Source organism: Thunnus albacares, chromosome 16 (assembly GCF_914725855.1).
Source record: "Thunnus albacares chromosome 16, fThuAlb1.1, whole genome shotgun sequence".
NCBI classification, from domain to species: Eukaryota; Metazoa; Chordata; class Actinopteri; order Scombriformes; family Scombridae; genus Thunnus; species Thunnus albacares.
Window position 1 is genome coordinate 7,130,695 of NC_058121.1, and position 26,387 is coordinate 7,157,081.

Here is a 26,387-nt window from a genome sequence, read left to right on the forward strand (position 1 = left end):
TTCATCGATTCCTCTACTTATTTCGGTTACTACAGTAACGTTAAAGTTTACTCGACAAATGATGTATCATAAAATGCGTACGTTGATCTGGGATTAATTAAAAAAATAAAAACCTTCTATTCTTCTATTCTTCTACTTCTATTTATACAGGAAATGACGTAAACAAGCCGGAGGTGACCACAGAGGGCGGTACGTTTTTAAAAATTCGTGTTGCTCCATTTTGACTGTTGATAAATCGCATATTTCACAAATCCACAAAGGTAGGAATAGCTATTATTATTGTGTTATTGAACCATGTCACACATGTTAGTATAATTCAGTTATGTTTAACGCTTAACATGTACGTAAACTAATCCTAATACACGCGAGTTGGTTTACTTATTTGAAGACGTAAACTGAAAAATCGCACCAAACTCCATCCTAAATTTGTTAGTTTTTATGTCCTGAGTAATAGCAAATGTACCCTTGTAATCCACGATTTACCTTATACGTACACCATGTTTAAAAAGAGCGTATCTAGTTGAGTTATACTGAAACAGTTGGGTAAGCATAGATGTCCAGGATAGACTAAACTCAACTCACTCAACTAAACTAATTTCTCTGTACAGGTTACTTTCTCATTGCTGGCATTGCGGATAGAAAAATGTCTTCGAAAATTCCCAGAGGCGAGCAGGGTTTGCTATTTTTGCACTTTTGAGGTCATCAAATGAACGTGTGTTTTAATTTAACAAAGTCAAACAAGGCTGTGACAATCTTCTGTCTTTTCCAGGTAAGCAGTTACCTGCAGAAACAAAGAAAACAGCAACTGTAAATGCTGTCCAAAGATCAGATGGTATCCTTAAACCTCAAAAAGAAAACGTACCAAGGTAAGAAATGTTGAATTATAAATGTTAAAAAAAAAAAAAAAACAGACTTGTTGTCAATCTTTGGCACTTCTTATTGAATTTAGTGGCACTCCACAGGACAGCTCTGCCACAGGTAGACAAAACTCTTGACAAAACACAGAATTTTCTGCCATTTTACAAATGAAACCTTTTAGGCTTGATGAAGGGGATGAAGGGAGGGAATGAGAGTGAAAACTTAGTTTGAAATACAAAGTGTAAACGTCCACATCATAAACTCAGTGGGTGCTCTATCCAGAGAAACCTGGACGGAGTAGTGTCATATTATTTCCTCTCATATCTTTGGCATCCTTTCGTGTAAAGCATCACAAACCCTCAACTGCTGCCGAGCTCTGTATGTTCACATCTAAGCTATTGAATTTAATGTTTGTTTCCATTTTTGTCTTCCAGAAAAAATGCTGCTTCTAAAGGTTACAAAGGGTAAGTCATACATAATATTACATTTCCTGAACATGCTGCAGGCTTCAACCATGTTTTCACAAGTTTATGTTGCACCTCTCCATAGGGTCTCCACAAGGCATGAGCAGCAGGCAGAGCTCATGGAGCAAAATCAGAATTTGATGGCTGCCAAGGAGGAACTGCAGAAAAACCTCACAGAGACACAGGTGAAGAAAGCAAATTTGATAAAGTACTTGTAGGATTGTAACATAACTCAGTGCTTGCATTCATACTCAAGTATTGAATACATTAGACTCCTGGTAAAATGCATGTCAATGGGCTCACTTTAAGCAAACAAGTCATTATTGCTTTGCAGCAAAGGGTAACTGATTTGGAGCTGCAGTTCAATGACCTAGAAAAGGAGAATGCAGAGGTACAGAAAAACCTGAAGGACTGTCTTGTGCTCCTAGTTGCTGCAAAAATAGACCCAGGTGAATATGCATCCCCAATTTCAAAATGTGTTATATATGTGCTTAATTCTGGTTGTTAATTGATAGAAATTAACATAAGATCTCTTTGATATTTAGTTTTAGGGGAGAGAGTTGGAGAACCTGCACAACAAAATGAAGATCAAAGAAAGGAAGTAATGGTACATATTTTATTTAATTTTACCCACTCACGATAATATATTTAGAATCACATCTTATTTGTCATTATGCTTTATCAGACAAATCAAAGCACATTTGCATCAAGTTCACACACAAAACTGGAAATAAATGAAATCAGAAACCTACTTATTAACTACTGTACTTATTTGTCTCATGTCACATAACTCCACAATTAAAGAAAACCAAACAAAAACTGTTAAAAATAATTCAAATTTACACTATACTTGTATCCTAGACATAAAGGGTCACAGGGTTTTGGCTATTACAGAGATGCCACCTGGAAAAACACATCTTCATCTTTATTTCAGAGTGTCTCTGCAGACCTGCTGAATGAATTAAAGGCCTTTGGTGACACTGCATCACAGCAGCGCTCTCAGCTAGAGGTGAGTCAAACTGTTTGAAACTTCTGAAGCTGTTCCCATTTTTTTAAAACTATGCCGTTACATTGACCAGCTTAATTTAGCTGTTTGTTGTAGTGTAGTTGGTTTAAGTGCCCCTTATTTTACACACTTTCAGGAAATCCAGACAACAATGACAGACTGTACTAAAGCACGAGAACTTATGCTGCAGGAAAGGGAGAACTTTTCCCTGGAGGCTGCTGAAATGGAAAAAGCACTCAAGGAAGCAGAAGCTCTCTTACTCTAAAAGTGTACAGTAATCTCAATCTAAAATTAGTTTAAAAAAAAACAAAAAACTTTGTACATTGATGTGTGTTAAATGTGTCTGTATGATTGAAACTTAATAAATGATTCTTATTTCCTTATTGTATTCCTCACCTCTACTCTTTTCCAGTCAAAATATGCTTTTACACACAGCATGTTTGCATGGCTTCAAGTGGATGTACAGTATTTTGAGTATGTCTTCTCATTTAGTTACCCTTGTCTTGTTGGTGAGATAACTCTCTTTTTATATACATGACTAAAGAGATATATAGGCTGAAGCTCAGAGGGTCCTAAAAATGTAATTTAAAAATGCTTAGTCAGCAGTCAAGGGTTTCAAAATAGCTGAGTTTTAAATGTTTTGCAGTTTTTCTATTGAAAAATCAGTCAAAATATTACATTTTATTGCATTGAAAAAGGCTTCAAAGTCATTTAACTGCATGAAACATATACCCATTTATGATCAGAAAAACTTAAGAACATGGATTTAAAGCAATGTACTAAATAAATTACAATGTTTTATACATCAGTACACTTAATACTGAATTCCTTGTACTTGTAGTCTGGAGGTCAAGCTCTCCATCACTCTTTGGTCCCCATCCAAGGCTTTATTTTTTGCCTGGCTGGTTGGTGTAGGGGTTCTCGTGGTTGTCTAGACTGGTGTTGAGAGTGGAAATGCTGCTGATGTTGTCTGGGTTTTTGTTCACGCCAATTTTTACCTCTTCCCACTGTCTGGTGTTGTAGTGGTAGATGAACAGGAAGAAACCTGACAGAAAAAGATGGTTGTCCATAATTAGGACAAGTTGAGACTCTGAAATATACTCCACATATAAGTGTGTAGAGTGACAATTTTTTTAAAAAGAATTGCTAGAAAATTTAAAGCTCATCCCTATTTTACACTTATTACTCTACTATACTATAGATTTTATTTTCACAGTCATCCATCCTCTACTTTCCATTGAATATTTCATTCAGTGCAAAATATTACTTCACTTCAGCCAAAACTAAGATTAAATCAAAATATTTAAGACATTATTTGAAAGATTATTATAGAGCTGTAGGATTATATCCATGTGGATACCTTGGAAAGAGTTTAGGGCCGTGAAAATGTAGTAGGAGGGGATCCGGAGGGCACCATAGGCGAAGAAGGCAAAACCCCATGTGATGCCCAGCATGCAGCACAGTCCCAGTATGGTTACAATATTTTTGCCATTTCTGCTCATTTGTACGTTGCCTTCTTTGGTTCTCTTGAGGCAAAAGAGCCAGGACAGCATGATGATGAAGGTAGTGAAGGTGAAGAGGAAGACCAAAACATAGTAGCCTATGTTGACAATGTAGTGGACGTCACTGTCTGTTATCCAGCACCTTGGAACAGAAAGAGAGAAGGAAAGTAAACATGGTTCTATGGTATGATGATTTATATTAAATATATAATCCACAAAGTGCAAAAGTGTTTGTGAAAATGCAGTCATAACTCACATGGCTTCATTATTTTCAGTGTTATACGTGTGGATGACTTGTTCACCATATTTTCCTAATATGAACAGGACAATCACCACTACACTCGGAAGAACTGGAAATGGAAAAAGGAAATAAACAGCAATGAGTTATCAAGTCCGAAAGAGTTACAACCTTTTTCAATCATTCCTTAAACCAAAAAAAGAGAAAATATTAATCTAAACGTACCCCAGCTGGTGACAGAGACTTTGAGTATGTAGCGATGAATTGAAATGTTGCCCCTTGTGTACAGCTGCAGGCAGAGGTGGAAGGCCTGCACAGCAAACCAAGTGAAAGTGGCCAACATGAAGTAGTGCATGAACGCCGCCATGATCTTACAAACCACTGAGTTCTTCATTTTTGCCACAACACTGTTGATCAGGAAGGTGAGGTTAAGCAGGAACATGGCCAACACGAGGTGGATGAGGAGCCAGGTGGTCTTACTGGTCTTGGTCTTCCTGTGAGGAGAGATGAATTAACAAAGAGGTCATGTATGTCAGAATTTATTTGAAAGTGTCCAAGAAGTTTTTGATTGCCGATGGATAAATACTGTGTTATGATTATGCTGTCAACTGGAGGAGTTAATGAACAAATGATGATGTTATCTTCACAATTTTGATAATTGATTAATCGTTTCGTTCATTTATTGCACAAAAATGTCAATCACTAGTCTGAGCTTGTGAGAGGATTTGCTGCTTTTCGCTGTTTTACATCATTGTAAATAGAATGCCCTTCAGTCTTGGATTGTTGGTCGGACAAAGCAAGATATCTGAAGTCATCACCTTGGGCTCTGGAAAGTTGTGATGGGCATTCTCTGACATTTTATAGACTAAACAATTAATCATTTAACTGAAAAACAGCCTAGAGATCTGGCTTTTCACTTGAATGAACCAAAATATAATAATAGTATTACATCACTAAAAATATTAAACTAAACATTTTAAGTAAAATTAGAAAAGAATCATTACCGTCACTGTAAAATGTGACTGTGGTCATCTGTTAATAACAAACCAAACTGACATTTAGGCAAAGCTGAATTCAAATCAATCTGCAATAAAAATGCTAATAGCTTCACTCTGAATGTCAGTGAATTTCCTGTTCTACAATGATATTTATTGACTAGTTTATAAAGGGAGAGAGCAAAGGCAGGAGAGGACACTTTGCACACTGAACATTGTTTCATTCATTTCATTTTATGATCACGAGTTAGTTAATTACCTAAATCACCTTTACTTCTTCACCTTTACTTAAAAGATTTCACACAAAATTTATCCCGTCACAACAGACAGTGATGTAGTCACTAATCTAAACATCATGAAAATTATGCTTGAAATCCACAAGATTAACTGCGGGACTGGAAACAAACACACAAACAGTCATGTACGTATCTAATGCAAACTCTAGCATGAAGTCTATTCAGAACCACAGTCATATTTTATTACATACCCTTATGTACATGTATAAACAATACATTTGATTATTTTAACTTCCTTGTTCACTAAACAGTGTTTACAGTGCAGTAGTGACCTGAAAATATTCCTGTGACCATACAAGGTGATGAAGACGATGGATAAGATGTTTTATTTGCTTACGGCATTCATTTGGTACACACGGTTGTTTGCATCATACTCCAACAATGAGGCTGCTATTTCAACGATCTCATTTTCCTACTGTGAATATTTTGACATAACCTACCACAGTGTTCTGCTGTTCTGGAAAGCTGTCTTATTTACATGAACTTTCACTACATTAACCGCTGTGGAACAACACAGCTCTCAACCCGCGATGTTGTATTGGTTTACTTGCACGTTAGTATGTAAGTGTTTTGCACCCTTTTGACAAGAGAGTTAGAATAGACTTAAGTGATCTAAAATATAGATATTCATTAGCTATGAATCATCAGTTTTTACTAGTTGCTCTTCTCTCCCTTTATTTGCTCACTCTGTCTCTCCTAATTGTGATAGAAAATATTTGTTTCCCATTCTCTTTTGTATAAAAAAAGTCTCAATGTGTATGGTTATATGATGAGAAAATTAAGCAGGTAAATCACCTAAGCTGTAGAACTGGTGTTATAGTGCTTCTCTTTGTTTTCAAATCACTTCATGACTTTGCTACAGATTACATCAAGTTCAAGTTTATTTAACTGTCAATCTGACCATATTCATAAGAATGTGCATATGGCAGAATGATATGTTGTTCCTAATAGGACCAGGTGATAATAATGAAAGATAAAATAAAAGTAAAAAATGACACAAAAACATAAAACATCTAAAGTGTGTAGTGCTTAAATAAATATAATTGCATTAAAAGAGACCTGAGTTATTTAAACACGTTTAAATGGCTGAGTAAAAATGCATTATACATGTATAATGCACACATACTGTACACACATACACAAATAAACATATACACATATTGAACATGCCAACATATACAGTACTGTGCAAACGTTTTGGCAATTTAGATGTTTAGACTCTTATCCATTATGCAACACCATCAGAGAGGTGTCTGATTGGTCCCAAATGTATTCAGCAGCATGATGACCCCAAACACACAGCCAGAGTCATAAAGAACTATCTTCAGCTACGAAAAGAACAAGGAGTCCTTCAACCGATGTTATAGCCCCCACAGAACCCTGATCTCAACATCATGGAGTCAGTCTGGGATTACATGAAGAGACAGAGGCAACTGAGACACCTAAATCCCTAGGAGAACTGTTGCAAATTCTCCAAGATGCAGGAACAACTGACCTGCCAAGTACCTGAAAAACTGTGTGTAAGTGTACCGAAGAGAACTGCTGCTGTTTTAAAGGCACCCACAATACTTCTACTTCTTGCATGCATTTTTCTTTTTTCGTCTCTTGTGAAGCTGACTGTTTTGCATCTCTGAGGAGTGATACATAAATAAAGTTTTATTACTGTTACCTCATAAAGAAGTGCATGAAGAGGACTATGCCGAGGAAGAACATGGACAAGCCACAGCCAACTTGAGTGATGATGGTGAGAGTGTTCAAATCAGAACTAGAGATGGTTTCATTAAGGGGAGCCTGCAAAGGGACAAGAAAAATAAACACTTTTAGGCATTTAGTTACAGGCATTGGCACTGGTAATGGTTTAGCTAGGAAGTGCAATCAGCTAACATGGGCAAACAAATATGCAAATATTTGCACCCTAACGGGAATGAAAATTAAGAGAATGCAGCTTAGTATATCATGCAGATATTACAAAAGAAGTAAAACGCACCAATAAGATAGCAAAAAATGTCAAATGCGAACACCGGCATGTAATGTTGTCTCCATCTTGTATTGTCTCACATCCATCATCTGTCCAGTTTGGCTGGTTTCCTGCAAGACAGGAGCAGAGCATGTAAACAGTGAAACCAGAGGGTTCATAAATCCATCAGTTTCAACAACCCTCTTTAAAATAGTTTAAAACTTTTAAAGTAAAAATACTATTATGATAAACTCAGGATGTAGATTAAGGTAAATACAAATCAAAACATTCAAACAATAAATCTCGCTGTGAGGACACACTCACACTATTAAAGATGCCCTCACATGAGCCAATCCCTGCACATGTGGGGCATGTTCCAGTCAAACCAAAGTACCACAGTTGTGTGCAGACTATCTAGAAATACTTTATAACATTTATGCAGCCTTGTGCAATCTATTGTGTATGTGTAGTGCATTACATCCCACAAGAGTTCTTCACTGGATAAAGTTTACTGTTAGAAACAGACATAATTGACCTTTTTCACAGCACAAAATTACAAACTAATGATATCAATAATGGCTCTTCCCCATTTAGGTGTCCCAGTAATTGCGTAAAGACAACCGAAAATAACCCAATACCTGTTTGAATCCTCAAATAAGTGACACAAAATGACGATCGATGAGACTAACACATGCAGATTCTAAAATAACCTAGAATAATCAGAATGTTGATTCTTCTTTTCTCTCCCATTAATCATCTCATGACCCCTCAGATTTATCTGGTGACCCCTTGGAGGGGCCCAACCCCTAGGTTGGGAACCACTGGACTAAACTAACTGTATATAAAGTAGTTGAAACTAGCTCCACCTCCAGCAGCTACAACAGTAACATGCTGCTCTAACACTGATGCTTCAGTATTAATAATATAATGATGTCATATATAATAATAATACATCAGTCAGAAGGACCAAACCACTACTTTTACAATATTTTAACTACATCAAACTGATAATACTTATGTACTTTTACTTAAGTAGGATTTTTCATGCAGGTTTTTTACTTGTAATGGAGTATTTTTACAGTGCTGTATTGGTACTTTTACTTAAGTAAAGGATCTGTCTACTTTTTCCAACACTGGTTGTGCTTTAGCATCAACATCAATATGCAAATTAGTGGGGAAAAATACCTTCACCATTCCATGATCGGCAACTTGGAATTCCTTCCTGCAAACAAAGTAACAGAGCTGCACTGACAATGTGCTCTTGGACAATAATGAAGTACAGATGATACATATTTAATACAGCACTTTTTTTTTTTAACTTACGTATTTCAAGTTCCGAAAATTGATGGATATTTTGTCTGTGAGATTGGTGATAGCAACTCCCATTTCAATTGCTACAACTTCATCATTTAAAACAGTGCTGTTCAACTCATCCTGGAAAAATGCAACAAAGTAGTAACATGATCATATATGTAAGCTGTATCAATGAAGGTGAAATTACAGGTATTTTTCTTACCTGAGCCATATTGTTGAATCGCAAAACAGCTGCAAATGCTTCACTCACTTTCGAATCGAAAGCTTTTTCAAAAGCTTGTTTTGACACTGTAACAGATCTTGAAAACGGAGACAGAAAATCTCTGCTGTCTATAATCTGCAGCAAAGAGCGTAACAAGTTTGTTGTCAAAACTATATAGTGTGCCAGTTTTAAAGTTGAAAAAATTATGAAACTATCAACTTCAATTTAGTCCAGTTAAAATATTGGAAATTATTTAGCCTCTTTAAAACATTGAACTGTTTGTTTTTAAAGGTTTAAGCCTTCAGTAAATGGGCTCGGGGCCCAGGACCAGAGACAGTGTAGGGAAGTGAAATGTCATGACAAGTATTGGATGGACTCCACTGAAATTGGCTACACACATTCATTAGGTCAAATTACCAGAAAAACTGATGACGTTCCCATCAGCCTCAGCTCTACTTTTTCTGCTAATTAGTCAATGTTAGCATGCTAACGTGCTAAACTAAGATGGTAAACACATCTTATCACATCCAGAAAACAAACTGTTATTCTGAAATCTATTATATTATTTTGCTGACATGGTATGAAGGTCAAATAAAAGTAATGCACCCACATTCATGGAGTCATTCGGAGATAAATAAGCAAAGGACACTTCGTCTACATCCTCGGGCTCCGTTTTCTTCACTACGGCACCCGTGACTCCCCCTCCTGCATTCAATTCAGCTGAAGACTCACGGAAAGAGGCAACGATGCTGGGAATATCGTTCACGATTTTACTGTTGACAGATGAAAAAGCATGGCTTATATATGTGAGATATCATGTGCAACTCTGTAATCAGTACTTAGTGTCAAAACCTAAATATGCACAATACTAATACATTTTCTCTGTTTTAATTTCATTGTTTAAAGGATTAGTTTGACATTTTGGTATTTGCTTTTTAATGGCGAAAGTTAGATGAGAAGATTGATACCACTCTCACATCTGTGCGTTAAATATGGAGCTGGAGCAGGGAGGCGATTAGCTTAGCATTGCATAAAGACAGAAAGCCGGTCGAAACAGCTAGTTGGCTCTGACTAAAGTTTAAAAAATACACCTAAAAACACCTCTAAAGTTCCCTAATTAACACATTTTATCTTGTACGCTTAATCCATACATAAACGGAAATATTGGAAATGTAAAATGCATAGACTGTATAAAAATATGGACGTATTCACCGTGACGTCACCCATTGGTTTCTGGTGAGTGGTTTTGAAGCTCAAAGTCAGCCGCTCCAGCCGTCGCCACTTTGGCAGTGTGTGACTCTGTCTAACTCCCGGCCAATCCAAAATGGGTAAAGAGCAGGGCCGAATGGCTGAAACAAGCCACCTAGCAGCTGGCAGACTCAAAGCAGCCATGTCCTTCATTATGCGTAATTTTACGGTTAATAAAATTTAAACGGGTGAGTTATAGAAATAATTCACCCCCCGTGCAGTTGTCATGAATGGGGAAATTAGCTATAGAGATCGAAACCGTTTTTTGTACCAGGCTGTAGACATGTTCATTTCTGCTGTAAAGTTGGGCATTTTAACATGGAGGTCTATGGAGATTGACTTGCTTTTGGAGCCAGCCTCAAGTGGTCATTCAAGGAACTGCAGTTTTTGGCACTTCTGCATTGGCTTAATTTTTCAGCCCCAGAGGTTGCCGCTTGGTAAAATGTTGTGGTTTTACGGCAAGTTACATGCTGTAACTATTTCTGGGCAAACAACAGTGATTTCCCAGAGCCTTGTTGTCACCATGAGGTTGCCGGGAAAATGATCATTTTTACTTTACAACTACTCTGTTTGTGTATGGATCAAACAAACAAGATTTAACATGTAAGAGAGCCTTAGATGTGTTGGTAGCACAAGTTTATTAACTTTGGACAGAGCCGTGCTTGCTGTTTCCACCGGGTTCTTCTCATCTAACTCAGCAAAAAGTGAACTAGCATATTTCCCAAAATTCCTTCCTTTAGAGACCAGTTTGTAGGATTTAGTGGCATCTAGCGGTGAGATTGCAGATTGCAACCAAATGAATATCCCTCCCCTCACCCTCCACTTCCAAGCGTGTAGAACAATCTATGGTTGCCGCGAAACTTGCAAAAAATATAAAAAGGCCCTCTCTAGAGCCAGTGTTTGGTTTGTTCGTTCTGGGCTGCTGTAGAAATATGGCGGTGCAACATGGCGGCCTCCGTGAAAGAGGACCTGCTCTCTATGTAGATATAAAGGGCTCATTCTAAGGTAACGAAAACTACAATTCTTATTTTCAGGTGATTATGCACTAATTAAAACATTCTTATTAATTATACATTTCATTTCTGCCAAGTCTGTTCCACTAGATGCCACTAAATTGTACACATTGCACCTTTAATAAATTAATGGAGTATGTCTTACACAGCTTGAGCAGGGTCAAGTTTTCCTTTTTTATCAACTGTTACATTTTGTTTCAAATTAATTGTCCTCTCAGGCTTTTTCACTGGATTATTACAGTTGAGGCAATGGCTCCCTGTACTTGTGAAGTTGATGATGTACTTGTCCTTGATCCGTTGTTTTTGCGTACCTGACAACAAAACATTTAATGGAATATACTGTAAATAAGAAGCAGAAACCTTCACAAATTCTTTTTTTTTTGCTTATCTAAAGGGAGCTCACCCATTTTTTTGCAGTGGTCTTCATTATAAGTAGATTTTTCACACACAGTTTCTGTATCCAAACATCTAGCATGGCAAGATCCTATTAATGGAAACAAAGTCAGTATGTAACACCCAGTAAAGAAGAAATATAGACCAACATAGACCTGGTGGGACAAAGCTATAAGATCTAATATTATTTATAACTGAACTGTAAAATTCATGAAACCAAAATTGTTTAATTCAGATTTAAAAATGTGATTGTAAGAAAGTTCATTCATAATTCCACATTTCCAATTTTTAAGTTAAATGCAAATTCAATTGTTTTTTTTATCAGCTCCATTTTATTAATTGATTTTTCCACTCCATACTGAATGAAACGCCATGGCTGCAGCAACATGGCAGACTTCATGGTCATCCGTACACCAGAGGCCCTGTGATGACATGCGGCAGAAGTTATTCTTCATGGTATTTAGATCAGATAATTAATCCTGAAGGAAAGTCTTGTGCCGGAGATTGCTCAAAAATGACAACAACATGAGAATAAAAACAATAGAGTAATAAATGTAAAGTATAAGGAGTATAAGGAGTAAATGCTAACACTAGTGCCCAATATGGCGAGGACCATACAAGGACCTGCTTGATGACCACGCCTGCTATCATCATTATTATTAGTCATATTTCTATTATTATTACCGTTGTTATTGTTATTATTGTTGTTATTATGCTACTCTGTGTCTCTTTCCCCCTCCCTCCTTCTTTCTCTCTCAACCCAAACGGTCCAGGCAGATGGCACCCACCTAGAGCCCAGTTCTGCTTGAGGTTTCTTCCTGTTAAAGGGGAGTTTTTCCTTGCTGCTGTCGCCAAGCGCTTGCTCATGTGGGAATGTTGGGAATCTGTTAAATAAAGAGTAGAGTCTAGACCTGCTCTATGTGAAAAGTGCTCTGAGATAACTTCTGTTATGATTTGGCATGCAGGGGATGAGAGGCTTTTTGTCCATAATACTGAATAGTTTCCTCAGCATCCACCTCTCCGACACCTCCACCAAAGACTCCAGTTCCACTCCCAGGAAAGAACCCGCTTTCCTGATGAGCTTATTGAGTCTATCAGCATCAGCTGCCTTCACCCTGCTGCCCCAGCACACTACAGTGTAGAAGATGGCTGGCCACCACCGAGTGATAAAACATTTGCAACATGGTTTGTTCTGCAGATGATGAAAGAGCTGAGTCTCCTGAAAATACAGACAGCTCTGACCTTTCTGCCAACTTCTGCAGGTGGCAGGATTGTAAACAGTATCTGAAGTCTGAGGTGTAGAGTGTGAACAGAAAGGGAGATAGGACCGTCCCCTGAGGTGTCCTCGTGCTGTGTCTGACACTTTGTTACTGTATATTAAATGGTGAGAAATAAAAGACTGAAACCAGAGTCAGTGGAGGCTGTAGTAGCAGATGAATGTCCATGGTATCACAATCACTTATCACATGTGGTGAAAATGTTCAGTTGTCCACATACTTTTGGCCAGGCTGGGTATTTAGAACTTCAGCCTGATAAAGCCTGATTAAAATGGAGTAATAGCCATTTATTTTTTAGGAGCTGTACAATAGGCCTTCAGTATATGTTCTGTATAGTCACTGGAAAAATTGCAAATTCAACAAAGAAGAATGTTGTTTAAAAAAATGAATTAAAATTTTTTTTAATGTTTTTTTTAATTAAATTCTAAATTCATTTTTAAGATTTAAAATGAGAAATGACAGGGATGCAGAAAAAGTTCTCCTGACTTTGTTTAGAAGTTTGTGGAGATAAATTCTACTCTTGTTTTGAAATAGCAAAATGTCACATGACTTCCTGTCTACGGATGACCATTGTGCTTGTCGTCTGCCATGTTGCTGCAGCCAGGTACTCTTGTAGAAAAGTGTAGAAGATATGAGCTTACCTTGACTGAAGACACAGTTTGGTTCCTTCTGTGCACTGCATTCCTTTGCTGCCAAGCAATATACAGTGAAGATGATTAAAATGTCATTGTGTGGTGCTCTCAGAATTGAAAAATGACACTGGGAAATATAAAATACAGTTATGTAATATCACCTTTGAGCTGAGATACTGTGGCATTGCAATGTGTCCCATTCAGGACACATAGATGCAGTTTTTTCTTGATATGCCACTTTGAAATGCGCAGTACAAGAGAATCATTCTTATCATCCATTTGAGGCCACCTTTTACCCCACTGACGTGTTACTTAAGAACAGAAATACAGTTAGACTTTTATTTTGTTGTTGATGTAAGTTTTTTAAAATTTCTTTACTCTAGTAGGCTGTACTCACGTTTAGATGCATTTTTCTGCAGAAATATTATGCAATTGTCAACTGTTGAGTGGTAAAGAAGGCAGTTTTTTTTACTGTCACATAATAATCTCATAATAATCTTATATCTCTTATATACTTTTATACAATATTTAGAGTAGTTACACAAAAGCAGAACTAATTACACACAAAATGTAAAATCCACGAATAATAAAATCGCTGACAGAGAAACAGGCACACCTAGCATGTCACCAGTCTACTGCAGGGCTAAAGGTCAGACTATGTTTGGACAAAGTGTCGTTATTGTGTGTGTCGTTGTGTCTATGGGTTTGCCATTGTTCATTCATGATTTGTTACTTAAAAATGTTACAACAGACACATTTTAGTAGGAATTTATTGTTAAAAATGATGTTTGTTGTTCAAAATCTGATAAAAATACGTCATTTGTCCATGAATATTGATAATGAATGCGTCATATTTTGGAGGGAAGTTAGCTGAGTCAAGTGTTTATTTTGTTTCTTTTCATTAAACATTTATAAATATGTGCATTGTTCCAATCACAATTTGTCCAAACTAAACAGAGGTGACAGAATGAAGACATTAAGATCAATATCCTAAATTTGCTTCTTCTGTTGTGTTACATATTTGTAGCAGTTTAAGTGAAACCAGATACAAACAAATTCTGTATAGCTTCTTTTGAATTAGTTGGATTACTACTATTAGTGTTTGGATCTGATTTATGTAATTGCCAGCGATGGTCTTTTCGTTGTCGCTGTCAGAAATTCCTGACTGGTGTCAACGTGTTTTTGTGACTATGCTGCTTGTAATTACGGTCTGAACAACATGAACTGAATGTGGTATAATATGGAAGTGCCTGAGAGGCAAACACACATGGATTCCCTCATGTTAGCCAAAGTCGTCTGTTTAAGCTAATTCAATTTCATCAACATAGTTGTACTGGTCAGATTGGGCTGCTTGTGGTTTCTCCTACAAGTTAAAATATGTTGCAACACACATTTGTTAACATTTTACCGCAAACACAGGAGTAATTTGAAAACAATGAGTAACAAATAATCTAAAGCCTGACATACATACAACTTGTGAAAATAAATGACTAATTAAAATATTTATAGTGATTTTGACTTACTCTGCAAATTATTTTGTTTCCTGCCAATGAGACCATTGAAGTTATCAGCAACAATGAAGATTATCTTCTGTTTAGGGGGACAATTTTTGTAATCCAGAACAAAATTTCCTCCTTTGGCTGGAGGATCATAATAAAATCAGATAAAAAGTGAAACACAAAATACACATTCTTAACACAATATCTTTACATATTGAAATAACCATAATAGATATTCAGAATTTTTGTTCAAAATTTCTCAGAAGAATAACACAATGAGATACTATGGTTGCAATCAGGCTTCATTACTTGGAGATTTTGTCTACTTACCTTTAAAAATGGGACAAATCCACAGAAGACACATCAACAAAACCCAAGTCATCCAACTCTTTTGTGTCATGTTTATTTGATGGCATTAAGTCTCGATCGAGATGTGTGATCCGCTCACTTCTACAGTACATGAAAAACAATAATAAGTATTTTTCCAAAGTGCTTTTTTCTATCAGCCAAAAAAGATATGACCTATACCTACTATGACCCAAGTCTTTTCATTCTTACCTGTCTCTGGTTGAAGTAACGTCAAACCACTGAACAGTAGCACTAAACAAGAGGAAATGAACCTTTTGGTCTGATGAATATATGCCAACCTGATTTTGCATAGCTGCCCAAACTTTTGTCTTGTAAATTTACATTTCCTGAAAATGTAGTCACATGAACTCTGGTTCCACTCTCCAATGCAAAAAAATACCCAAAATAACGTTACACTTGGATCAACGTACAGTGATGATCTAACAGTATGCAAGGAACGAATGGTGGTTGTAATCTAATGTATCTTGTTAATGTAACTTGTGTAAAAAAAACCCATTAGTTTCTGCTTAGAATACAATATTTTGTAATGTATAACAACACTAAATAGCCCACCAATCCAAGAGATGGTTTACATATACAAAAATGTCCAGGATCATATCTGCAAACTACTACCTTTACAATATTATTTAATGCTAAAAGAACAAACAAACTCACTGTCTTGAAAAACAAACCTGTTTTCAAATGTTGCATAGGGTTTTTATTCAAGGTCACCAAATTTGGAGATACATGCTTTTCATTGAGCAGTGAAAATGTGCAATAGCAATGTGAACAAGAATATTTAAACATTTTTTGAAAAAAAGTGAAATATTGTGCTACATTTGTTCATATATGAACGTTTATATTTCTTACCACTTATGTCTATATATCTTATATTGTGTGATGACCCCTGGTGCCATCTTGGGGTTTGATCTGGTACTAACCTGTATCTCTCCTTGTTCTGCAGGTGACTGCTAGTGTAACCTGGAACATCTGAGCGCCCACAGTGCTCCCAGGTTATTTAAGTCCTGGCTGCAGCACAGCTCACTCTCTCACTGACTCTCTGACACTCAGCTGCTGCGCTGCTGCATACCTGCTCTCTCCCACAGGCAGCCCTTTTGATTTGGTTGTTGATTTAGTTCTTTGTTTTACTTTCTTGCACCTTACAACACACACACACACACACACACACACACACATCTTACACCCATGCTATACTATACTATACTATACTACACTACACTATAGCATGCTATACAACACTACACTACACTACACTACAGTATGCTATGCTAAGCTACACTATACTACACTACACCACACTACACTATAGTATGCTATACTATACTATACTACACTACACTACAGTATACCATACCATACTGTACTACACTACACTACACTACACTATGGTATGCTATGCTAAGCTATACTATACTATACTACACCACACTACACTACACTATAGTATGCTATGCTATGCTACACTATGCTATACTTCACCACACTACACTACACTACACTATACTATACTATACTATACTATACTATACTATACTATACTATACTATAGTATATAGTAACAGCAGATATATGTAGATCCTATTCTACCAAAAAGAAAATGAAATATTCAATCTATTTGTATCAGTGAATCACCACTACTCATATATAAGTCTGAGAACTACAATCAAATGGTTGCCATGAAATTATCACCTGATATACTCCACATTGATATACAGTAAATTGATACACTTCATACTGAATTCCTTGCACTTGCTTGTAGTCTGGAGGTCAAGCTCTCCATCACTCCTTGGTCCCCATCAAAGACTTTATTTTTTGCCTGGCTGGTTGGTGTAGGGGTTCTTGTGGTTGCCTAGACTGGTGTTAAGAGTGGCAATGCTGCTGTTGCTGTCTGAGTTTTTGTTCACGCCACCATTTATCTCTCCCCACTTGCTGGTGTTGTAGTAGTAGATGAACAGGAAGAAACCTGACAGAGAAAGATGGTCACCCATAAGGTCAGACTGTGAAATATACTGCTCATTTAAGAGTGTTGAGTGATGATTTTTAAAGGAATTGCTAGAAAACTTAAAACTCATCCCTATTTTACACTTATTACTCTACTATACTATAGATTTTATTTTCACAGTCATCCATCCTCTACTTTCCATTGAATATTGTCATTCAGTGCAAAATATTACTTTACTTCAGCCAAAACTAAGAGTAAATCAAAACATTTAAAACGTAATAAACACATCATTTGAAAGATTATTATAGAGCTGTAGGATTATATCCATGTGGATACCTTGGAAAGAGTTCAGGGCCGTGAAAATGTAGTAGGAGGGGATCCGGAGGGCACCATAGGCGAAGAAGGCAAAACCCCATGTGATGCCCAGCATGCAGCACAGTCCCAGTATGGTTACAATATTTTTGCCATTTCTGCTCATTTGTACGTTGCCTTCTTTGGTTCTCTTGAGGCAAAAGAGCCAGGACAGCATGATGATGAAGGTAGTGAAGGTGAAGAGGAAGACCAAAACATAGTAGCCTATGTTGACAATGTAGTGGACGTCACTGTCTGTTATCCAGCACCTTGGAACAGAAAGAGAGAAGGAAAGTAAACATGGTTCTATGGTATGATGATTTATATTAAATATATAATCCACAAAGTGCAAAAGTGTTTGTGAAAATGCAGTCATAACTCACATGGCTTCATTATTTTCAGTGTTATCCGTGTGGATAACTTGTTCACCATATTTTCCTAAAATGAACAGGACAATCACCACTACACTCGGAAGAACTGGAAATGGAAAAAGGAAATAAACAGCAATAAGTTATCAAGTCTGAAAGAGTTACAACCTTTTTCAATCATTCCTTAAACCAAAAAAAGAGAAAATATTAATCTAAATGTACCCCAGCTGGTGACGGAGACTTTGAGTATGTAGCGATGGATTGAAATGTTGCCCCTTGTGTACAGCTGCAGGCAGAGGTGGAAGGCCTGCACAGCAAACCAAGTGAAAGTGGCCAACAAGGAGTAATGCATGAAAGCCGCCATGATCTTACAACCCACTGAGTTCTTCATTTTTGCCACAAAGCTGTTGATCAGGAAGGTGAGGTTAAGCAGGAACATGGCCAACACGAGGTGGATGAGGAGCCAGGTGGTCTTACTGGCCTTGGTCTTCCTGTGAGAAGAGATGAATTAACAAAGAGGTCATGTATGTCAGAATTTATTTGAAAGTGTTTGTAAAGTTTCTGATTCCTGATGTACAAATACCGTTTTATGATTATGCTGTCGACTGGAGGAATGAATGAACAAATGATGATATTATCTTCACAATTTTGATAATTGATTAATCGTTTCGTTCATTTATTGCACAAAAATGTCAATCACTAGTCTGAGCTTGTGAGAGGATTTGCTGCTTTTCGCTGTTTTACATCATTGTAAATTGAAAGTTTGGTTTGGTTTTGGACTGTTGGTCGGACAAAGCAAGATATCTGAAGTCATCACCTTGGGCTCTGGAAAGTTGTGATGGGCATTCTCTGACATTTTATAAACTAAACAATTAATTATTTAACTGAAAAACAGCCTAGAGATCTGGCTTTTCACTTGAATGAACCAAAATATAATAATAGTATTACATCACTAAAAATATTAAACTAAACATTTTAAGTAAAATTAGAAAAGAATCATTACCGTCACTGTAAAATGTGACTGTGGTCATCTGTCAATAACAAACCAAACTGACTTTTCGGCAAAGCTGAATTCAAATCAATCTACAATAAAAATGCTAATAGCTTCACTCTGAATGTCAGTGAATTTCCTGTTCTACAATACAATGATATTTATTGACTAGTTTATAAAGGGAGAGAGCAAAGGCAGGAGAGGACACTTTGCATACTGAACATTGTTTCATTCATTTCATTTTATGATCACGAGTTAGTTAATTACCTAAATCACCTTTACTTCTTCACCTTTACTTAAAATATTTCTCTCAAAATTCACCTCTTCACAATAGACGGTGTTGTAGTCACTTATCTCAACATCATGGAAATGGGTGATGACGATGACAGATGTTTTATTTGCGTACGGCATTCATTTGGTACACACTGCTGTTTTCATCGCACTCCAACAATGAGACTACTATTTCAGCAATCTCATTTACCTGTGTACATATCTGTATTTAGATGAGATGTGTATGAGTGCTGGGTGGATGCATTGTGTAACATAATTGATGACCTCCCACAGTTTACGTTCCCATCCCACTCACACGTTAACGGTTCCTCACTTGGGGACTAAAGCTTACTGTGATGTAGTTCATATATGCCCCCAAACTCTGTAACGCAGTAGATTTTATAATGTGCAGTCTAGTCACAAGTATGTATTTTTCCATTTTCAGTTATTTTTATTTCCTTTTAAATGTCACTTTCTTTGTATGTTACCTTATATTTTCCTGTATTTGTTTTTAACGTCCACTTCTTGCATGCATTTTTCTTTTTTCATCTCTGTGAAGCTGACTGTTTTGCATCTCTGAGGGGTGATACATAAATAAGGTTTTATTACTGTTACCTCATAAGGAAGTGCATGAAGAGGACTATGCCGAGGAAGAACATGGACAAGCCACAGCCAACTTGAGTGATGATGGTGAGGGCGTTCAAATCAGAACTAGAGATGGTTTCATTAAGGGGAGCCTGCAAAGGGACAAGAAAAATAAACACTTTTAGGCATTTAGTTACAGGCATTGGCACTGGTAATGGTTTAGCTAGGAAGTGCAATCAGCTAACATGGGCAAACAAATATGCAAATATTTGCACCCTAACAGGAATGAAAATGAAGAGAATGCAGCTTAGTATATCATGCAAATATTACAATAGAAGTAAAACGCACCAATAAGATAGCAAAAAATGTCAAATGCGAACACCGGCATGTAATGTTGTCTCCATCTTGTATTGTCTCACATCCATCATCTGTCCAGTTTGGCAGGTTTCCTGCAAGACAGGAGCAGAGCATGTAAACAGTGAAACCAGAGGGTTCATAAATCCATCAGTTTCAACGACCCTCTTTAAAATAGTTTAAAACTTTTAAAGTAAAAATACTATTATGATAAACTCAGGATGTAGATTAAGGTAAATACAAATCAAAACATTCAAACAAATTTCGCTGTGAGGACACACTCACACTATTAAAGACGCCTGCACATGAGCCAATCCCTGCACATGTGGGGCATGTTCCAGTCAAACCAAAGTACCACAGTTGTGTGCAGACTATCTAGAAATACTTTATAACATTTACACAGCCTTGTGCAATCTATTGTGTATGTGTAGTGCATTACATCCCACAAGAGTTCTTCACTGGATAAAGTTTACTGTTAGAAACAGACATAATTGACCTTTTTCGCAGCAAAATTACAAACTAATGATATCAATAATGGCTCTTCCCCATTTAGGTGTCCCAGTAATTGCGTATCTACACTGTGCGATAGCGACAATCTTTCATTTTCATTTAGACCTTTTTCATAGCAGACATTGTTACTTGTCATAGAATTTGAAGCATAGGTGGAGCTAATGCTACGTTCACTTCATATCTGTCAGAGTGTATTTACAAGCAGTGTAGGGAAAAATTTCACTGCAACCTCCTGTAACTCCAAGCAGCAACAACAAACAACCTAAAGCAAATAACAAAAATATGTTCCAACATACAATAACATTTCTAATACAATCATATAAAATATTACATCATAAAGACAACTGCTGTTATAAGCTGTTATAAGCTGTAAATAGCTGTCTAAATCCTAATATAAGTGAAATTAAATGACGATCGGTGAGACTAACACATGCAGATTCTAAAATAACCCAAAACATGGTCAGCCAGATGAGAGAGCAGACAGATTATGCAACATCAGTATGAGATCTTTGTTTTTTCTTCTTTCTTCTCCCATTAATCACCTCAGATTTATCTGGTGACCCTTTGGAAGAGCCCAACCCCTAGGTTGGGAACCATTAGACTAAACTAGCTAAATGTATATAAAGTAGTTGAAACTAGCTCCACCTCCAGCAGCTACAACAGTAACATGCTGCTCTAACACTGATGCTTCAGTATTAATAATCTAATGATGTCATATATAATAATACATCAGTCAGAAGGACCAAACCACTACTTTTACTGCAATATTTTAAGTATTTAACTACATCAAACTGATAATACTCATGTACTTTTACTTAAGTAGGATTTTTCATGCAGGTTTTTTACTTGTAATGGAGTATTTTTACAGTGCTGTATTGGTACTTTTACTTAAGTAAAGGATCTGTCTACTTTTTCCAACACTGGTTGTGCTTTAGCATCAACGTCAACATGCAAATTAGTGAGGAAAAATACCTTCACCATTCCATGATCGGCAACTTGGAATTCCTTCCTGCAAACAAAGTAACAGAGCTGCACTGAAAATGTGCTCTTGGATGATAATGAAGTACAGATGATACATATTTAATACAGCATTTTATTTTTTAACTTACGTATTTCATTTTCCGAAAACTGATGGATATTTTGTCTGTGAGATTGGTGATAGCAACTCCCATTTCAATTGCTATAACTTCATCACCTAAAACCGTGCTGTTCAACTCATCCTGGAAAAATGCAACAAAGTAGTAACATGATCACATATGTAAACTGTATCAATGAAGGTGAAATTACAGGTATTTTTCTTACCTGAGCCATATTGGTGAATCGCAAAACAGCTGCAAATGCCTCACTCACATTCGAATCGATAGCTTTTTCAAAAGCTTCTTTTGACACTGTAACAGATCTTGAAAACGAAGGCAGAAAATCTCTGCTGTCTATAATCTGCAGCAAAGAGCGTAACAAGTTTGTTGTTAAAATTATATAGTGTACCAGTTTTAAAGTTAAAGGTTTAAGCCTTCAGTAAATGGGCTCGGGGCCCAGGACCAGAGACAGTGTAGGGAAGTAAAATGTCATGACAAGTATTGGATGGACTCCACTGAAATTGGCTACACACATTCATTAGGTCAAATTACCAGAAAAACTGATGACGTTCCCATCAGCCTCAGCTCTACTTTTTCTGCTAATTAGTCAATGTTAGCATGCTAACGTGCTAAACTAAGATGGTAAACACATCTTATCACATCCAGAAAACATACTGTTATTCTGAAATCTATTATACCTTGAAATTTTGCTGACATAGTATGAAGGTCAAATAAAAGTAATGCACCCACATTTATGGAGTCATTCGGAGATAAATAAGCAAAGGACACTTCGTCTACATCCTCGAGCTCCGTTTTCTTCACTATGGCACCCATGAGGCCCCCTCCTGCATTCAATTCAGCTGAAGACTCACTGAAAGAGGCAACGATGCTGGCAATATCCCTCATGATTTTACTGTTGACAGATGGAAAAGCATGGCTTATATATGTGAGATATCATGTGCAACTCTGTAATCAGTACTTAGTGTCAAAACCTAAATATACACAATACTAATACATTTTCTCTGTTTTAATTTAATTGTTTAAAGGATTAGTTTGACATTTTGGTATTTGCTTTTTAATGGCGAAAGTTAGATGAGAAGATTGATACCACTCTCACATCTGTGTGTTAAATATGGAGCTGGAGCAGGGAGACAACTTTTTAACTTAAGACAGAGCTGTGCTCGCTGTTTCCACCTGGTTCCAGTCTTCATGCTAAAGTGAACAATAACATCCTTGCTTTAGCTCCATCTTCTCATCTAACTCTCAGCAAAAAGCGGACAAGCATATTTCCCAAAATGTTCTCCTTTAGAGACCAGTTTGTAGGATTTAGTGGCATCTAGTGGTGAGATTGCAGATTGCAACCAAATGAATACCCCTCCCCTCACCCTCCACTTCCAAGTGAGGAGGAGAACCTGCAGCCGCGAAACTTGCAAAAAATATAAAAAGGCCCCCTCTAGAGCCAGTGCTTGGTTTGTCCGTACTGGGCTGCTGTAGAAACATGGCGGTGCAACATGGCGGCCTCTGTGTAAGGGGACCTGCTCTCTATGTAGATATAAAGGGCTCATTCTAAGGTAACGAAAACTACAATTCTTATTTTCAGTGATTATACACTAATTAAAACATACTTATTAATTATACATTTCATTTCTGCCAAGTCTGTTCCACTAGATGCCACTAAATTCTACACATTGCACCTTTAATAAATTAATGGAGTATGTCTTACACAGCTTGAGCAAAGTAAATTGTTCCATTAATTGGTGGTACTGGCAAATTAATTGTCCTCTCAGGCTTTTTCACTGGATTATTACAGTTGAGGCAATGGCTCCCTGTTCTTGTGAAGTTGATGATGTACTTGTCCTTGATCCATGGATTTTGCGTATCTGACAATAAAACATTTAATGGAATATACTGTAAATAAGAAGCAGAAACCTTCACAAATTCTTTTTTTTTTTGCTTATCTAAAGGGAGCTCACCCATTTTTTTGCAGTGGTCTTCATCATAAGTAGAATTTTCACACACAGTTTCTGTATCCAAACATCTAGCATGGCAAGATCCTATTAATGGAAACAAAGTCAGTATGTAACACCCAGTAAAGAAGAAATATAGACCAATATAGACCTGGTGGGACAAAGCTATAAGATCTAATATTATTTATAATATTTACATATTTCTTTGAAATTAACTAAATGAGGGGAGGTTAGAAAAAAACTGCATTGTAAAATTCATGAAACCAAAATTCCACATACTTTTGGCCAGGCTGGGTATTTAGAACTTCAGGCTGATAAAGAGGAATACTGTTACTTACAATGGAGTAATAGCCATTTATTTTTTAGGAGTTATACAATAGGCCTTCATTATATGTTCTGTATAGTCACTGGAAAAATTGCAAATTCAGCAAAGAAGAATGTTGTTTAAAAAAATGAATTTCAATTTTTTTAAATGTTTTTTTTAAGTAAATTCTAAATTTATTTTTAAGATTTAAAATGAGAAATGACAGGGACGCAGAAAAAGTTCTCCTGACTTTGTTTAGAAGTTTGTGGAGATAAATTCTACTCTTGTTTTGAAAGGGCGAAATGTCACATGACTTCCTGTCTACGGATGACCATTGTGCTTGTCGTCTGCCATGTTGCTGCAGTCAGGTACTCTTGTAGAAAAGTGTAGAAGATATGAGCTTACCTTGACTGGAGACACAGTTTGGTTCCTTCTGTGCACTGCATTCCTTTGCTGCCAAGCAATATACAGTGAAGATGATTAAAATGTCATTGTGTGGTGCTCTCAGAATTGAAAAATGACACTGGGAAATATAAAATACAGTTATGTAATATCACCTTTGAGCTGAGATACTGTGGCATTGCAATGTGTCCCATTCAGGACACATAGATGCAGTTTTTTCTTGATATGCCACTTTGAAATGCGCAGTACAAGAGAATCATTCTTATCATCCATTTGAGGCCACCTTCTACCCCACCGACGTGTTACTTAAGAACAGAAATACAGTTAGACTTTTATTTTGTTGCTGATGTAAGTTTTTTAAAAATTTCTTTACTCTAGTAGGCTGTACTCACGTTTAGATGCATTTTTCTGCAGAAATATTATGCAATTGTCAACTGTTGAGTGGTAAAGAAGGCAGTTTTTTTTACTGTCACATAATAATCTCATAATAATCTTATATCTCTTACATACTTTTACACAATATTTAGAGCAGTTACACAAAAGCAGAACTAATTACACACAAAATGTAACATCCACGAATAATAAAATCGCTGACAGAGAAACAGGCACACCTAGCATGTCACCAGTCTACTGCAGGGCTAAAGGTCAGACTATGTTTTAAACGAACTAGTTTGGACAAAGTGTCGTTATTGTGTGTGTCGTTGTGTCTATGGGTTTGCCATTGTTCATTCATGATTTGTTACTTAAAAATGTTACAACAGACACATTTTAGTAGGAATTTATTGTTAAAAATGATGTTTGTTGTTCAAAATCTGATAAAATACGTCATTTGTCCATGAATATTGATAATGAATGCGTCATATTTTGGAGGGAAGTTAGCTGATTCAAGTGTTTATTTTGTTTCTTTTCATTTAAACATTTATAAATATGTGCATTGTTCCAATCACAATTTGTCCAAACTAAACAGAGGTGACAGAATAAAGACATTAAGATCAATATCCTAAATTTGCTTCTTCTGTTGTGTTACATATTTGTAGCAGTTTAAGTGAAACCAAATACAAACAAATTCTGTATAGCTTCTTTTGAATTAGTTGGATTACTACTATTAGTGTTTGGATCTGATTTATGTAATTGCCAGCGATGGTCTTTTCGTTGTCGCTGTCAGAAATTCCTGGCTGGTGTCAACGTGTTTTTGTGACTATGCTGCTTGTAATTACGGTCTAAACAACATGAACTGAATGTGGTATAATATGGAAGTGCCTGAGAGGCAAACACACATGGATTCTCTCATGTTAGCCAAAGTCATCTGTTTAAGCTAATTCAATTTCATCAACATAGTTGTACTGGTCAGATTGGGCTGCTTGTGGTTTCTCCTACAAGTTAAAATATGTTGCAACACACATTTGTTAACATTTTACCGCAAACACAGGAGTAATTTGAAAACAATGAGTAATAAATAAACTAAAGTCTGACATACATACAACTTGTGAAAATAAATGACTAATTAAAATATTTGTAGTGATTTTGACTTACTCTGCGAATAACTTTGTTTCCTGCCAATGAGACCATTGAAGTTATCAGCAACAATGAAGATTATCTTCTGTTCAGGGGGACAATTTTTGTAATCCAGAACAAAATTTCCTCCTTTGGCTGGAGGATCATAATAAAATCAGATAAAAAGTGAAACACAAAATACACATTCTTAACACAATATCTTTACATATTGAAATAACCATAATAGATATTCAGAATTTTTGTTCAAAATGTAATTTCTCAGGAGAATAACACAATGAGATACTATGGTTGCAATCAGGCTTCATTACTTGGAGATTTTGTCTACTTACCTTTAAAAATGGAACAAATCCACAGAAGACACATCAACAAAACCCAAGTCATCCAACTCTTTTGTGTCATGTTTATTTGATGGCATTAAGTCTCGATCGAGATGTGTGATCCGTTCACTTCTACAGTACATGAAAAACAATAATAAGTATTTTTCCAAAA

The 26,387-nt window shown here is 36.5% G+C and overlaps 3 protein-coding genes and 1 long non-coding RNA gene across 7 annotated transcripts; 1 reads left to right on the forward strand and 3 right to left on the reverse strand.

Annotated features, from left to right (window-relative positions):
* The first annotated feature begins 76 nt into the window (after window positions 1–76).
* On the forward strand, window positions 77–2,716 carry knstrn (kinetochore localized astrin (SPAG5) binding protein). Of its 4 annotated transcripts, none has more exons than XM_044376980.1 (9): window positions 77–260; window positions 609–674; window positions 770–866; window positions 1,293–1,322; window positions 1,408–1,507; window positions 1,657–1,771; window positions 1,868–1,929; window positions 2,257–2,331; window positions 2,465–2,716. In XM_044376980.1, exons 2-9 carry the CDS (start codon window positions 644–646, stop codon window positions 2,591–2,593), a joined length of 639 nt encoding a protein of 212 aa, XP_044232915.1. In that variant the 5' UTR covers window positions 77–260; window positions 609–643; the 3' UTR covers window positions 2,594–2,716. The 4 variants fall into 4 exon arrangements, with proteins under 4 accessions (XP_044232915.1, XP_044232916.1, XP_044232918.1 ...); XM_044376981.1 differs by having other exon boundaries at window positions 77–189; XM_044376983.1 differs by having other exon boundaries at window positions 80–189; window positions 609–665.
* On the reverse strand, window positions 2,717–11,500 carry LOC122965622 (adhesion G-protein coupled receptor G2-like). The gene is made up of 12 exons (XM_044329778.1): window positions 11,497–11,500; window positions 11,239–11,404; window positions 9,443–9,605; window positions 8,833–8,967; window positions 8,640–8,750; window positions 8,502–8,538; window positions 7,347–7,447; window positions 7,029–7,150; window positions 4,294–4,562; window positions 4,087–4,180; window positions 3,689–3,972; window positions 2,717–3,373 (listed from the first exon to the last, which is right to left on the reverse strand). The coding sequence occupies exons 1-12, from the start codon at window positions 11,498–11,500 to the stop codon at window positions 3,216–3,218; spliced, it is 1,644 nt and encodes a 547-aa protein (XP_044185713.1). The 3' UTR covers window positions 2,717–3,215.
* Window positions 11,501–16,921: 5,421 nt separating this feature from the next.
* LOC122999761 (adhesion G-protein coupled receptor G2-like) lies at window positions 16,922–22,639 on the reverse strand. The gene is made up of 10 exons (XM_044376979.1): window positions 22,461–22,639; window positions 21,937–22,071; window positions 21,744–21,854; window positions 21,607–21,643; window positions 20,119–20,219; window positions 19,801–19,922; window positions 18,147–18,415; window positions 17,940–18,033; window positions 17,542–17,825; window positions 16,922–17,226 (listed from the first exon to the last, which is right to left on the reverse strand). Exons 1-10 carry the CDS (start codon window positions 22,614–22,616, stop codon window positions 17,069–17,071), a joined length of 1,467 nt encoding a protein of 488 aa, XP_044232914.1. The 5' UTR covers window positions 22,617–22,639; the 3' UTR covers window positions 16,922–17,068.
* Window positions 22,640–24,402: 1,763 nt separating this feature from the next.
* Window positions 24,403–25,992, reverse strand: LOC122999763. Its single transcript, XR_006407820.1, has 4 exons — window positions 25,917–25,992; window positions 24,776–24,817; window positions 24,539–24,688; window positions 24,403–24,434 (listed from the first exon to the last, which is right to left on the reverse strand). It is a non-coding gene; the product is annotated as an uncharacterized LOC122999763 (long non-coding RNA).
* Between the last annotated feature and the right edge of the window lie 395 nt (window positions 25,993–26,387).

Excerpts from the sequence above, each read along its gene's own strand:
- knstrn (XM_044376980.1), top strand. The coding sequence starts at position 644 with ATGTCTTCGAAAATTCCCAGAGGCGAGCAGG. Across the intron at positions 867-1,292 it reads CAAAAAGAAAACGTACCAAG|AAAAAATGCTGCTTCTAAAG; the intron begins GTAAGAAATGTT and ends TTTGTCTTCCAG. Across the intron at positions 1,930-2,256 it reads ATCAAAGAAAGGAAGTAATG|AGTGTCTCTGCAGACCTGCT; the intron begins GTACATATTTTA and ends TCTTTATTTCAG.
- LOC122965622 (XM_044329778.1), bottom strand. Across the intron at positions 8,968-9,442 it reads CTCCGAATGACTCCATGAAT|ATTATAGACAGCAGAGATTT; the intron begins GTGGGTGCATTA and ends TCTTTGCTGCAG. Across the intron at positions 4,181-4,293 it reads AGTCTCTGTCACCAGCTGGG|TTCTTCCGAGTGTAGTGGTG; the intron begins GTACGTTTAGAT and ends TTCCATTTCCAG.
- LOC122999761 (XM_044376979.1), bottom strand. The coding sequence starts at position 22,616 with ATGAGGGATATTGCCAGCATCGTTGCCTCTTTCAGTGAGTCTTCAGCT. Across the intron at positions 22,072-22,460 it reads CTCCGAATGACTCCATAAAT|ATTATAGACAGCAGAGATTT; the intron begins GTGGGTGCATTA and ends TCTTTGCTGCAG. Across the intron at positions 18,034-18,146 it reads AGTCTCCGTCACCAGCTGGG|TTCTTCCGAGTGTAGTGGTG; the intron begins GTACATTTAGAT and ends TTCCATTTCCAG.